Here is an 11,778-nt window from a genome sequence, read left to right as displayed (position 1 = left end):
CCCCTTCTGGTTATGATTTCTGCATGGGTTTTATGTTGACACTGTGAGGATTCAACTTGATATGGGAGGGAATCCCAACTATGATATGACCCTCATACGGTGGGGATATAACCGATTCGGCCTCGCCCCCTTAGAGGAATAAAAATTAGGGACTGAATTCAGTAAACCATTGAAAGTAGAGGAATCTCAGTGTCAGGTCAAGGATACGAATGTGGTATGAGTCAAAATATGCATGGTGTGCGTGTGTATGTATTTCGAAAATATATGTGCATGTCGTTGTGTACTCGAACGGCCCCCACTTGCTGAGTATTTCCCAAAATACTCACCCCTTACTCTCCCCTCCCCAGATAAATCAGAAGAACATGTTGAGGAAGAAGAGTCGGAACAATTCTGGGGATGGTGATTTCGAGATTTAGGCTTGGCCATGTTCTCATTATTTTCGAATTTTAGAAGTTTAATTTTCATGTAACACGTTTCCGCATTTATTTATTTTTCAGTTGTAAAGACAATGTCCAAACTTTGTGAATTTATGAAATAAACTGATTTCGGTTTATACTGTGCTACGAGGCTGGTTGTTTTTCGATTGTGTGATTGATGAACAATGCCGATGTTGACCAACCCCGGTTTCGGGGCGTGACACCCGATGGCATGTATAGGCCCATCTTGGACGCCATCTGACCCAAATCCACGGAAACCACGCCCTTTACGTCTCCAGCGCAAAATCACCTTCTCCAATATTCCCACAGGCCACATAATACTTTTATGTTTCTTCCTTGCCTGATGCCCCCTCACATGAGCCTTAAGCTAGCCATAAACAAAGAAATGTCAGGGTGTAAAATAATTTGAAAAGAGGATTGTTGTCAACTATACGTCATGGTGTGGGAAACTTTGTGGTCAAGCTTAGACCAAGAATCTAGAGGAGTATGGTTGCTCTATTCTCACGTGTACAGATTAAAGTTGTCTATTTTTTTCATAAATGAAAAACTGTGCATGCCATAATAAACTTGGCATGTGTCATTGTCTGGTCACAAGAAGAAATGCTGTACACCATTTACTTTTCAAAAACCGAAATGCTTCATTCCTTGGAGTGAGAGACGGCACCTGAATTTTAACAACTTTTTGTCGAATTTGCAGAAATTCCTTCCGCTTCTTCCAACCACGAAACTTTTTCTGGATGTGCACAGCAGCAGCACTGGTCAAACCATCAGAACGACCTAATCTGGAACTTTTACCAGCTACAACAGAAATATCACGCTCGTCTGAACTCAGCAACTCATCACACCCCTGTTCATCAAATTGCTTCCTCTGAAATGACTGGATGCGGAAAATTTGGTGAATGCGAGCTGCTGCTTGTGATGCATTACATACAGCAGCAAGTGAGTCCTTGAGTGAGAGTGTATCTGGTACCTCCTCCTCAGTTGTAGGGACTGCTAAACGTTCCGAAACTGTATGTATAGCATCGGTTCCAGAAACTTCTGGTACACCATCTTCGTCTGGATCATTCATTCTAAGAGTTGAGAGATGTGAGGTCAGGAAAGTTTCAGAATCATATGATCATTCATTCAAAATAATAATGGATTCAAATAAAGATTCTGATTATAGCATTGAATCCGAAAATACTTCAGAATCATATGATCTTCAGAATCATATGATTCTGAAGAAATTCTAGATAATGAATTAATTATCTCAGATCAAGAAGAAAGTGATAATCGTAAACAAAGAAAATCTTGTATAAATCATTTAAGTAATAATGATGAATTTTATAAACACATGCCTCAATTTCACGATCTTAGTATTAATGTTTTAACTAATAGTAATATTCTAGAATTCCTTAAAATGATTAAAGATCCAATTCTAAAATCTACAATTATAAATCAAATGTTTAATGTGGTGGTTAGCTGAATGTGAATATTTGCACACTACATGGATCTTTATACCCTGGTCTAAACAACCATAGAGGTTATTTGATTGTATTAAATGAAATAGTTGATTGCAGGTCTTGTATGGAGTGAAACCAGATGAAAAGAAGAAGTTTATTAGCAGACTTCAGAAGAGTCATAATATTGTAGCTATGGTTGGTGATGGAGTCAATGATGCAGCTGCCCTGGCTTCATCACATGTAGGAGTTGCCATTGGTGGAGGTGTTGGAGCTGCTAGTGAGGTGTCTTCTATTGTGCTAATGCAGAACAGATTGTTGTATTGCAGTAACTCTTTGTTTTCATCTGTCGTGAAGTTTTTTCTTCATCAAAATTTTCTTGGATTTACATGTAAATTCAAAATTTTGGGATCTAGATTTATCACATGAAGCATCCACGTCGTAATGCTCCCAACTCCCGGTGGTTCAATCGAGGAAATGTTTGTATGCCTAGTGGTGGTTTATGGGCTTAACTAGTATGTGAAAACTAGGGAAGCCTGATAATACCTGTCCGATGAGTGACTAACTTTTATACGCAGTTGCTCGATGCTCTGGAGCTGAGTAGAATTACCATTAGGACTGTGAACCTATCAAGTATAGCATAATATGTTGGGGGCACAAGACAAGGAATAAATAAAACTAGTAGTGGAGGATTTGGCAGGTTAAACTCTTTGATCTCAAGTTCTTGGATTTTTGAATGAAAATATACAAAATATAAGCAGAGCTTAGTCTTTTCGCTCGGTCATTTGTATGATAACAGTAGTTACTTTTTTTTTTTTGTGTCTGTGTCAGTCGCTCTTAGTATTTGTCTCCTCCATGCTAATTGCTTAGCCTCATTTTACTCTGTCCATTACCAGATTGGAATTCCAGTAGCAGCTGGAACTTTGCTGCCCGTGACTGGAACCATGTTATCGCCTTCTATTCCTGGCGCTTCAGTTCTATTGGCGTAATCACAAACTCATTACTTTTGAGACTAAGATTTACATCAAAAGAAGCAGAGATTTCTAAAACATTCTTGCACATCAAAGCTCCTTCAGAGTTCAGACGCTACTTGATGAGCCCATTCTGCACAGTAAATGATGAGGTGAAAAAGACCCCTAACAAGCATGTAGGGCTGTGTTACCGCCCTTCCGTTTACACTTTCATCGGGGTAAGGATGGACAACCATTTGGTTTATTTGAGTCATCTGAAACCCGATTCTCGAGTATTGCTGAAGCTCCCGGACAAGATAAAGATGGAGGAGCACATCAAGAACTGGTAAAGGACTGCTGCAAACAATCTACTCAGCCAATGGAATCATTGTTGATTTAAGAATTTTACAGCACTACTGCATCAGCTCATATCATTTCTTTCTAAATAATATTTGCACAATTTTACTTTAAAATCTTAAATTAATCATATTCCATTCGATTTGAGCATGGGCAACGATTGACTTGAAATACAAGCCAAACGATCACGAGTGAGTGAATGTGTCCTAGGCCCAAAGGCCACTCTCCCTTCGCAGTCAAGGAAGCCAAAAAGATAGTTATATTTCATAATTTCTGCCCGATATCAATTTCTTTCATTCTGTCGAACGGTGCGGATTTTTTCGCTATCATCTGTANTTTAAAAAAATTGGGCCTTTAGAGACGAAAAGAATGAGATTTGAATGTAGCAGTATACCATGTATATATGATGGATCCATTATCAACAAAAAAACTGGTATTTACTATGAAAAAATTTAATATTTTTATATGAATATTGAATATTTAATAGAAAATATAAAGATAACAAATTAACAATATATACATGTTCATGTCGATGGTAATCATTAAATAATATTAATTATTTAATTCAATTTTAAGAAAATACCCATAATCGAACAATATGCAGTCACTGACAAAAGCCAAACGTTTATAGGGGAAGTTGGTGAAAAATCCCCAATCAAAACATGATTTCTTTGGGTTTACTCCCTACCCACAAAATTGTGGTACTATGTCATACAAATTGTGGTACACTTCATGTGGAAATGTGGTACACTTCATGTGGAAATGTGGTACTAAAAAAGTACTCAGGGACTGAACACAAAAAAAAACGACAGCTGGAGACTGAAGGGCAATTTCCCGACGTTTCTACGTAAGTTGCTATCTGTCCTAATAATTGATATATTTTTATAAAAAATATTATATTATATTATTTATAACAACCAATATTTCACCATCCGGAATAAATGTTTTAAATGTTTTTTTGGTTGACATACGTTGAAAAGTTATAATTTGTTTTTAAGTATTGTTTTCCTTGCCATCTGATTCGAATTTCAAAATGTTTAATTTGAAACATATTAATTTTAAATCGATTCTACGTATTAAGTGTTAGCGGTGGAAAAAGAAATTATTTTTATTTTGTAGAATATACCAGTGATCGTTATAGTTGATGGACGATGGTAACGTTCTTTAGTATAATTATATTAAAAAATTTACAAAAACAAAAGATAAATTACCGTAAAAATATGCGCTAAAAACATTAGAAGAAGAAAAACTGTTAGAAACATAAAATATTTATGAATAAATCTTCAAATTTGAGGTTGTATTTTTGTCTAGAAAAAAACAGCTTTCAAATGAAAATTAGGTCTTTCATAAGACGGTCTCACGGATTTTTATTCTTGAGACGGATCAATCATGTCCATATTTACAATACAAATTAATATATTTGACATAAAAAATAATTATTTTTCGTGGGTGACAATATAGAATATCAGTTTCACAAAATTGACCCGTGAGACCGTCTCACACGAGTTTTTTGTGTCAAAAATGAAATCTTAATATTTTTTTCCCAACCACTTATCTTATGCAAAAATAGAAAGAAAGTAAATAAATTCAAACATAAAAGCAATTCACATATATACACAAAAGCTCTTAAATACCAAACCAAATTTGTATGGTATGCCCTGCCAAAACTATAATGCCCTCTTGATAATGACTACTGAATCAAAATAATAGGTGGGCTCACAAGGATAAATATAGTACATACTTTAGATAATGTAAGGAAATACGATTTATTTTATTTTTTAATATATTTAATGAAATTTATATTTAAATTTTAAATATTTAAAAAGCGATTATTTCAACAAACAAAAAAAAAGTATTTATTTAAACATACCAAATTGGGTCATTTCACATAACCCTATTATGATTGCCAAAAAAAAAACACATAAAATTAAAAAAAATTAATTAATTGGATATAGTTGAATATATTATTATCTTGATTATGATAACGATATTCTAAATAAATGATTTTAAAATTATTTACAAAATTTATTTAAAATTAGTTTAGGAGGAAAATTAAATTTATTAAATTATTTACAAAATTTTTTTTAAATTTAATTTAGGAGGAAAATAAATTTATAAATAAATTTAATTAAGCCCAAGTTTAAAGGAATCTCCACCCCGATTCAGGTGGATAGAAATGAGAGAGGCTGTTAAGATCTACCTATAGTTAAATGACGCAACCATCTCTCCCACCTAATAAGCAAACAAACTAATTATTACTAAATTCTTTTTTTTTTTTAATTTAAATCAAATCATAATTTTTTTAATATATTTAATATCATGGATGTTCAAATTTATTACATAATATTTCATAATTATTTATCCGTGATATAATAAAAAAAATTTGTTATTCATATCAATTCGAAAGAAAAAACAAAAATATCGTCAGTTAGTGGCACACGAGACCCTTCAACTCTCACCACCGTCGATTATAATTTTTTAAAAAAAGAACTATTTTTGATTAGCCACAAAATCAAAACCATAAGACAAAATATAATTTAAATATGTTCAATTAAGTGAATTTAATGGATTGGTTTACATTAAAATGAAATTTAGTGTCCAACGTTTTTCCTTAAAAAAAACAATAATAATGTCCAATGTTTTGAATACAAGGCAAGGTAGGCAGTGGTAGTGTCAGCTACGTGCTCAGTATGTTTAACCATTTGTTTCACTCAAAAAGTGCAAACAAAAAAATAGAAAAGAGAGAAAAAAAACATAGAAAAACTCTGAAATCTCTTGAGATATACGTGTAGAGTGAGAATTGAAGAGGTGTGGAGAGAGAAAGTTTGTTCCTTTTCTTATGCTTTAATGGCGTGAGCCCGTATCAGTGAGTGTGTGTGTGTATGTATAATATACAGAGTATGGTAGTAATTATGTATGAATCCGTTTATCTTTGCATGTTTTACCAAGAAAACTAAATGGAATAGAAAAAAGGGGAAATGGCGAAAATAACAAATCTTTTTCGAGGCGAAAACTTTATGAAATGTTTTCGAAATTTCACTATCCCAAACCCCTTGTGCTATATTTGGTATTAGTACTTTTGGTATTCTGAGACCATCTTGGATGCTAAAAACGCTAATCTATTGTGGGTTCTCATTGCTTCTTCTTCTATTGATCGTTTCTTGATGTGGGTATTTTGATTCTTGCATTGTTGTTCTTGTTGTGAAATCTTGTGTTGTATTTTCTCGTTTTTTTTTTTTTACTTTTTGTTGTTGTAATTTGCTTTGATGTTTGAGAAGAGAAGAGCAGAAAATATGAAGGATGATGATGAATTTGAAAGGTTACTGGGAGAGATCCCCCATGCGACGTCGTCATTGAATCTTCGTCGTCGTCATCATCATCGTAGTGATCTTGATGCTGATGGTCGTTGTCATGGACTTGTCTATGGCATTTATGATGATGAACTTTTGAAGCACAAGTATACATGTATATCTTCTCCTGAGAGTGGGTTTTCTTTACAATCTGATGGCTCCTCTTCTAGTTTGTTTTCTTGTGGGTATTCTCTTTCGGACTTTGGATCACCAACCCTACCCCGATTTGAAGAGATTAAAGCTCACTTGAATTCCGGGGATGGATTTTTGTTGGATTTTAACAAGGTTAATGGGGTTAATGAGAGAAATTTTGTTGATGGTTTGAGTTTATCCAAGAATTTCAGTAAAATGTGCGTTAGTGATGAGCAAGATGATCTCCTGGTATCATCAAATTGTTGTCGATCTCAAGGGCAATGTGTAAACGAAGATATCCAGATGGATTTCGAGAAATGCGGGGCATATGATAGTTCTAGGAAAGGTTTTTCTGGTTATGGGGGTTTTAATCCCTCCATTCCTATAAGAAATATGAATTTCGAGGGCCGGATGGGTTCTGCCTTTGTGGAAATGCAACATCAACAGAGAATCGATAATTTATTGGGATCACAGTATTTTCCTAGTCAACCTGATGGTATGTTTGCTCGGTCTGAGTTTACTATTACTGATCAGAGTCCTCAAATTTATAGAAGCAATGTGTTGACAAGAAATCATTTTCCAATGGGATTTGCTATGTCAAATGGCTCTTCTACTTTAAATAGGCCTTTGGTTGGTGATGTTCCATTATATGCTTTGGTAAATGATATAAATCTGATTGAATCTAGAAATGATGTATATTCACCGAATGTGGTTCAACTGGGCCGATCGATCCCTCAGAATAATGTCGAAAATTTACTTCATTACCAGCCACTGGTGTCTGATGGAAAGAACAGAGTACCTTTGTGTGTTGGAGCGCCTCAAGGGAGTGTTGAAGCCTTCACCAACGATGATAGTTTGATAATACAAGGGGAAGGTGTTCCTTATGGGACGAACAGAGGATATGTACGTTCGAGGGAACACGGCCATAAAGATTTTATTCACGAGACGTGTGCTGAAAAGGGCCAAGGAAAGAGGTCAAATTTTGATGCTCATTTCGACATTGCAGCAATCCAAGATACTCGATTAAATCTGAAAATGTATAGTCGTTTCCAACTCCCACCGAAGTGTAACTCCCTTGCAGAAGCTCAAGGATATATATATCACATAGCTAAGGATCAACATGGTTGCCGTTTCTTGCAAAGGATGTTTGATGAAGGAAATTCTCGAGACGTGCAGATCATATTCGGTGAGATAATTGATCATACAGTGGAACTTATGATGAATCCATTTGGAAATTATCTCATGCAAAAATTGCTGGAAGTGTGCAATGAAGAGCAGAGGATGCACATATTGCTCAGGGCGACTGAGGAGCCAGGAGAGCTCGTTAGAATCTCTTTAAATACACATGGGTATGCTTGTCGTGTTTATTGTTCTGCTTTATCATGCTGCAGGCATGTTAACCTTTGATTCATTTGGTAACAGTACCCGGGTTGTTCAGAAGTTGATCGAGACTCTCAAGACAAGGCAGCAAATTTTACGAGTTATTTCAAATCTTGAACCAGGCTTTCTAACACTCATCAAAGACCTAAACGGAAATCACGTCATACAACGGTGCTTACAATGCTTTACCAACGAAGATAGTAAGGTAATCACTAACTTCTAATTCCTTCTTGTGCTCTAAAAGTTTTTGTTAGCATTGCATACCTATTTACCTTTGACAGTATTTGTTTGCCTCTAAATTTTGTCACAGTTCAAATGTCTGTCATAATTCAAGTTGTTACAGCGATAATAGTTTGTTTTCAATGGATTGGGAGGTTTAAATCTTGCATTGCTGTTGGTTTTCATTTTCGATGTACTTTGCATTATCTTCAAATGCAATAAGCCGTTTGATTGACAAGCCAATCAGAAGAGGCATGAACATGAAAATTGAAGTTAAGAAGTCTTTAGCTGCTGATGTTTACATTTTAGTGGTCAGAAGCTAATTAATGGAATTGCGGTAAAGTATTCATAGTCGCTTAGTTTAAAATGTAAATTCTGTTCAATTTGATGCATATAAATTTATAAAAGTTCAATTATACATACTAAATTTTTTTTTTAATCTATAACAAATTTATGACGTGAAACTTTTTCTTGGTCTTCCCAACACAGCAAATGTGAAATATATAATCTTCTGTTTGAAGTGAATTTGAGAGCCTGAACCATCAATCATAGCTCACCGAGAATGGATCAAAGTCCAATGGCTTTCGTCCATACTTGGAAATTGATGAAAGGGATTATATGCAATCACCAACATCTTAGAAAAATGCTGCAGATTTACGTCCTGAAAAATTCCCCCTTTCATAATGCTGTTTCAAAAGTTTGATTCAGGCTAACGTCGTATAAAAGTCATTATCAGTTGGAAAATCTTGTAGTACATGTTATGTGTGTTGTATAATGGAGCACAGACTTCTCTTGTTTTGCTTTTAACTAGTCCCTTCTTTTCTTGTAATTGCAGTTCATTTTTGTTGCTGCTGCAAAGTACTGTGTTGATATAGCAATGCATCAGCATGGGTGCTGCGTTCTGCAACGTTGCATCAAAATTTCGAATGGAGAGAATCGAGAAAAGTTGGTTGCAGAGATTTCGGCAAATGGTCTTCTGCTTGCTCAAGATCCATTTGGGTAACTAAACTGATAAGAGTCTATTGTAGGAATCAATCTTTTAATAAGTTTGAGCTGGTTATATTCCGCCATGCTTACAAAAATAAAGATCTTTTCTGCTTAAACTTAAAACTTGTTTTCTATCATCTTGTGATGATTCAGTAACATATCACATTTGATGACCAGTTCTTTTCTTTAAGATTTTAAGCCCAAGAGCTTTCTGCTGCGTTAAAAATGGCAGCTGATAGTAAGCGTGCTATTCAAATCTTTCAAATCGTGTACCAAGTGCCACGTCTCTAAGTCGGGGCACTTGAACAGCTACATAGTACAATATGAACAATTATTGCTTTCCAGCAAAGACATTAGGATTTGATATACATTCTCCAATATGAACAAGTTCCCTGATTCTTGTTTAACGAGAATGTTTAAATTTTGAAGTGCAAAGAACTTTATTTCCTCGGTAAATTAATAAATGAAACACCTTCCTGCTAAGAGGAACGCTCTGTAATTTTTTCTTTTGTTTCCTTCCTTGTTCCAAACTATTTTACGAAGTTGATTGATTAGTCCGTTTTCTAACTTTTTTAAGCACCAAATACTTGATCATCGTGTCGAGTTATTTTAATCCACTTGCCTGTTTCCCTATTCTTAGTGTTTACCTATATATATATATATTGATTATATTTCTGCTAAAAGTGAATATAATGTTTCCATGCAGAAATTATGTCGTTCAATTTATTTTGGAGCTTAAGATACCATCTGCTACATCCAAGCTGACCACTCAGTTCGAGGGCAGTTTTTTACATCTCTCAATGCAGAAGTTTAGTAGCCATGTTGTTGAAAAGTGTCTTGAACTGTCTAATGATGAAACCCGGTCAAAGATTATCCATGAATTACTCTCTGCTGACTACTTTGAGCAATTGCTTCAGGACCCGCATGCAAATTATGTTGTTCAGAAAGCTCTCCGCTTTTCTGAGGTATGCTATTGATTCTTGGGCTCTTGTAACCTTCAAAAGATTGAAGTTACACCGTACTGCTAGTTATAACCTTCTGGTTTAGTAGCAAATTCTCTGTTCTACAATCGGTATCAAACCCAACGATGTTGTTTTGCTCTCCTTTCGTTTCTCAAATTAACGTGCTCTCATAGTTGTTTTAGAACGACATATTCCTACCTCGATGTCTATTAAGAGCGACTTTTTCTTTGTCTTATCCTACATCATTTAACTACGGAATTCTTTTGAAATCAGGGCCCTCTCCATAAATCGTTGGTCGATGCCATCGAATTCCACAAGGTGAATTCGCGCAATAGTCCCTACTCCAAGAGGATCTTCTCTCACAAGCTTCTGAGGAGGTGATGCATAATCTTATTTCTGCCAAGAATATGAAATGTTTTGAGCCACTGACTGCTGCTCCTCTCCTCCCCATCTCCATCAAAAACCGGTTCTTTCGTCGATCCATGCTCGTCCGTAGAGATCATATATTCTGTATTTTTTTTTTACATAAAATTCATGTCTTTACTTGGCATCATGATGACTGTAAAGTAAGGCAGGTGAAGTTGCTCTTAGTCTCTAGAAATACGATGTCTCGTATGATATCTGTTGTTTTTGGTCTCAACAATATTTGTGGATTGAATTGCTGCTTTTCTAAATCAAGATTTGTTACATATACATATTCTTACACACACACAAATATACACACAAAAATAAATTGATTGAAGACTGCATAGTGACATGACATCGAAAAAAGCTGTCACGACATTGAAAATTACTGACATGTCTGATAATATGTCGAAAATTAAATTAAAATAGTCAAAAATTAAAAACTAATGTACGAACAACAAACTTTGAAAACTTAGTGGATCAAAACATAAAATTGGACAAATAATTAGTTGGAAAAAAATTTATTTTTAACTTCTCAATTTATTATATACATGGTCTTTTATCATCAACTATACTCACCCCATCTTAAATTAGATTGTTGTTATTTACAACATATATACCCACAGTTTATGAAAATATTTATAATTATTAATTAAATTACTTATTATGAGACTTTTCAGTCATGACTCATGGCCGGACCCGATAGGAGGTCCAAGCTTCGATATATAGTGGCCTCCCAAAAAAAATTATAAATTAATTTTAGGTCTAAAATTTAGTTTTAATTTGTAAACTCTAGCTAATCTAATTATCCAAAGATGTAAAGCCCATTTTAAATCACAGATTGTACAAAAAAATGCGAGTTTTCAATATCTAATATTGATTTTCATTCATAGTATTTTGATTATTGATAAAATTTTATATAAAACTTCCAAGAAAGTAATTGAATTGTGTAAAAATGATGGTAAAAAGTTATTTTGGTGAAACGGTGAGGGATTTAACTTTTTTATAATTGTACTCAAGTCAGCAAATGATATTAACAATTCCAATTATATATTAAATAAATATTTCATAAAATATTGTTTAATTAAAGTGGTCACTTCAAGCATAATATATAAAAAGTTTTTATATGTATGATTCAAAATGAGTTTTTTTTAATATAT

General features: G+C 34.3%; 2 protein-coding genes across 2 annotated transcripts in view; one reads left to right on the top strand and one right to left on the bottom strand.

Moving 5' to 3' along the window:
• The window catches only part of LOC140987697 (calmodulin-binding transcription activator 2-like), a 2,241-nt gene extending 703 nt beyond the window's left edge, over positions 1 to 1,538 (bottom strand). Inside the window, exons 1-2 of the mRNA XM_073456329.1 lie at positions 1,102 to 1,538; positions 620 to 798 (exon numbers count right to left, since the gene is read on the bottom strand). Coding sequence (XP_073312430.1) covers positions 620 to 798; positions 1,102 to 1,506 — 584 coding nt within the window. The 5' untranslated portion in view covers positions 1,507 to 1,538. The remainder of the gene's footprint in view (positions 1 to 619; positions 799 to 1,101) is intronic.
• Positions 1,539 to 5,925: 4,387 nt separating this feature from the next.
• LOC140987469 (pumilio homolog 9-like) lies at positions 5,926 to 10,893 on the top strand. Its single transcript, XM_073455986.1, has 5 exons — positions 5,926 to 8,014; positions 8,088 to 8,250; positions 9,100 to 9,263; positions 9,958 to 10,216; positions 10,487 to 10,893. The coding sequence occupies exons 1-5, from the start codon at positions 6,450 to 6,452 to the stop codon at positions 10,592 to 10,594; spliced, it is 2,259 nt and encodes a 752-aa protein (XP_073312087.1). The 5' UTR covers positions 5,926 to 6,449; the 3' UTR covers positions 10,595 to 10,893.
• Positions 10,894 to 11,778: the final 885 nt, after the last annotated feature.

The sequence above is a fragment of the Primulina huaijiensis genome, chromosome 11 (assembly GCF_012295235.1).
Source record: "Primulina huaijiensis isolate GDHJ02 chromosome 11, ASM1229523v2, whole genome shotgun sequence".
Lineage (NCBI taxonomy): Eukaryota > Viridiplantae > Streptophyta > Magnoliopsida > Lamiales > Gesneriaceae > Primulina > Primulina huaijiensis.
The sequence above is the reverse complement of the archived record's forward strand: the minus strand, read 5'-3'. Positions and strand labels throughout refer to the sequence as shown.

Excerpts from the sequence above, each read along its gene's own strand:
- LOC140987469 (XM_073455986.1), top strand. The coding sequence starts at position 6,450 with ATGTTTGAGAAGAGAAGAGCAGAAAATATGAAGGATGATGATGAATTT. Across the intron at positions 8,015-8,087 it reads ATCTCTTTAAATACACATGG|TACCCGGGTTGTTCAGAAGT; the intron begins GTATGCTTGTCG and ends ATTTGGTAACAG. Across the intron at positions 9,264-9,957 it reads CTTGCTCAAGATCCATTTGG|AAATTATGTCGTTCAATTTA; the intron begins GTAACTAAACTG and ends GTTTCCATGCAG.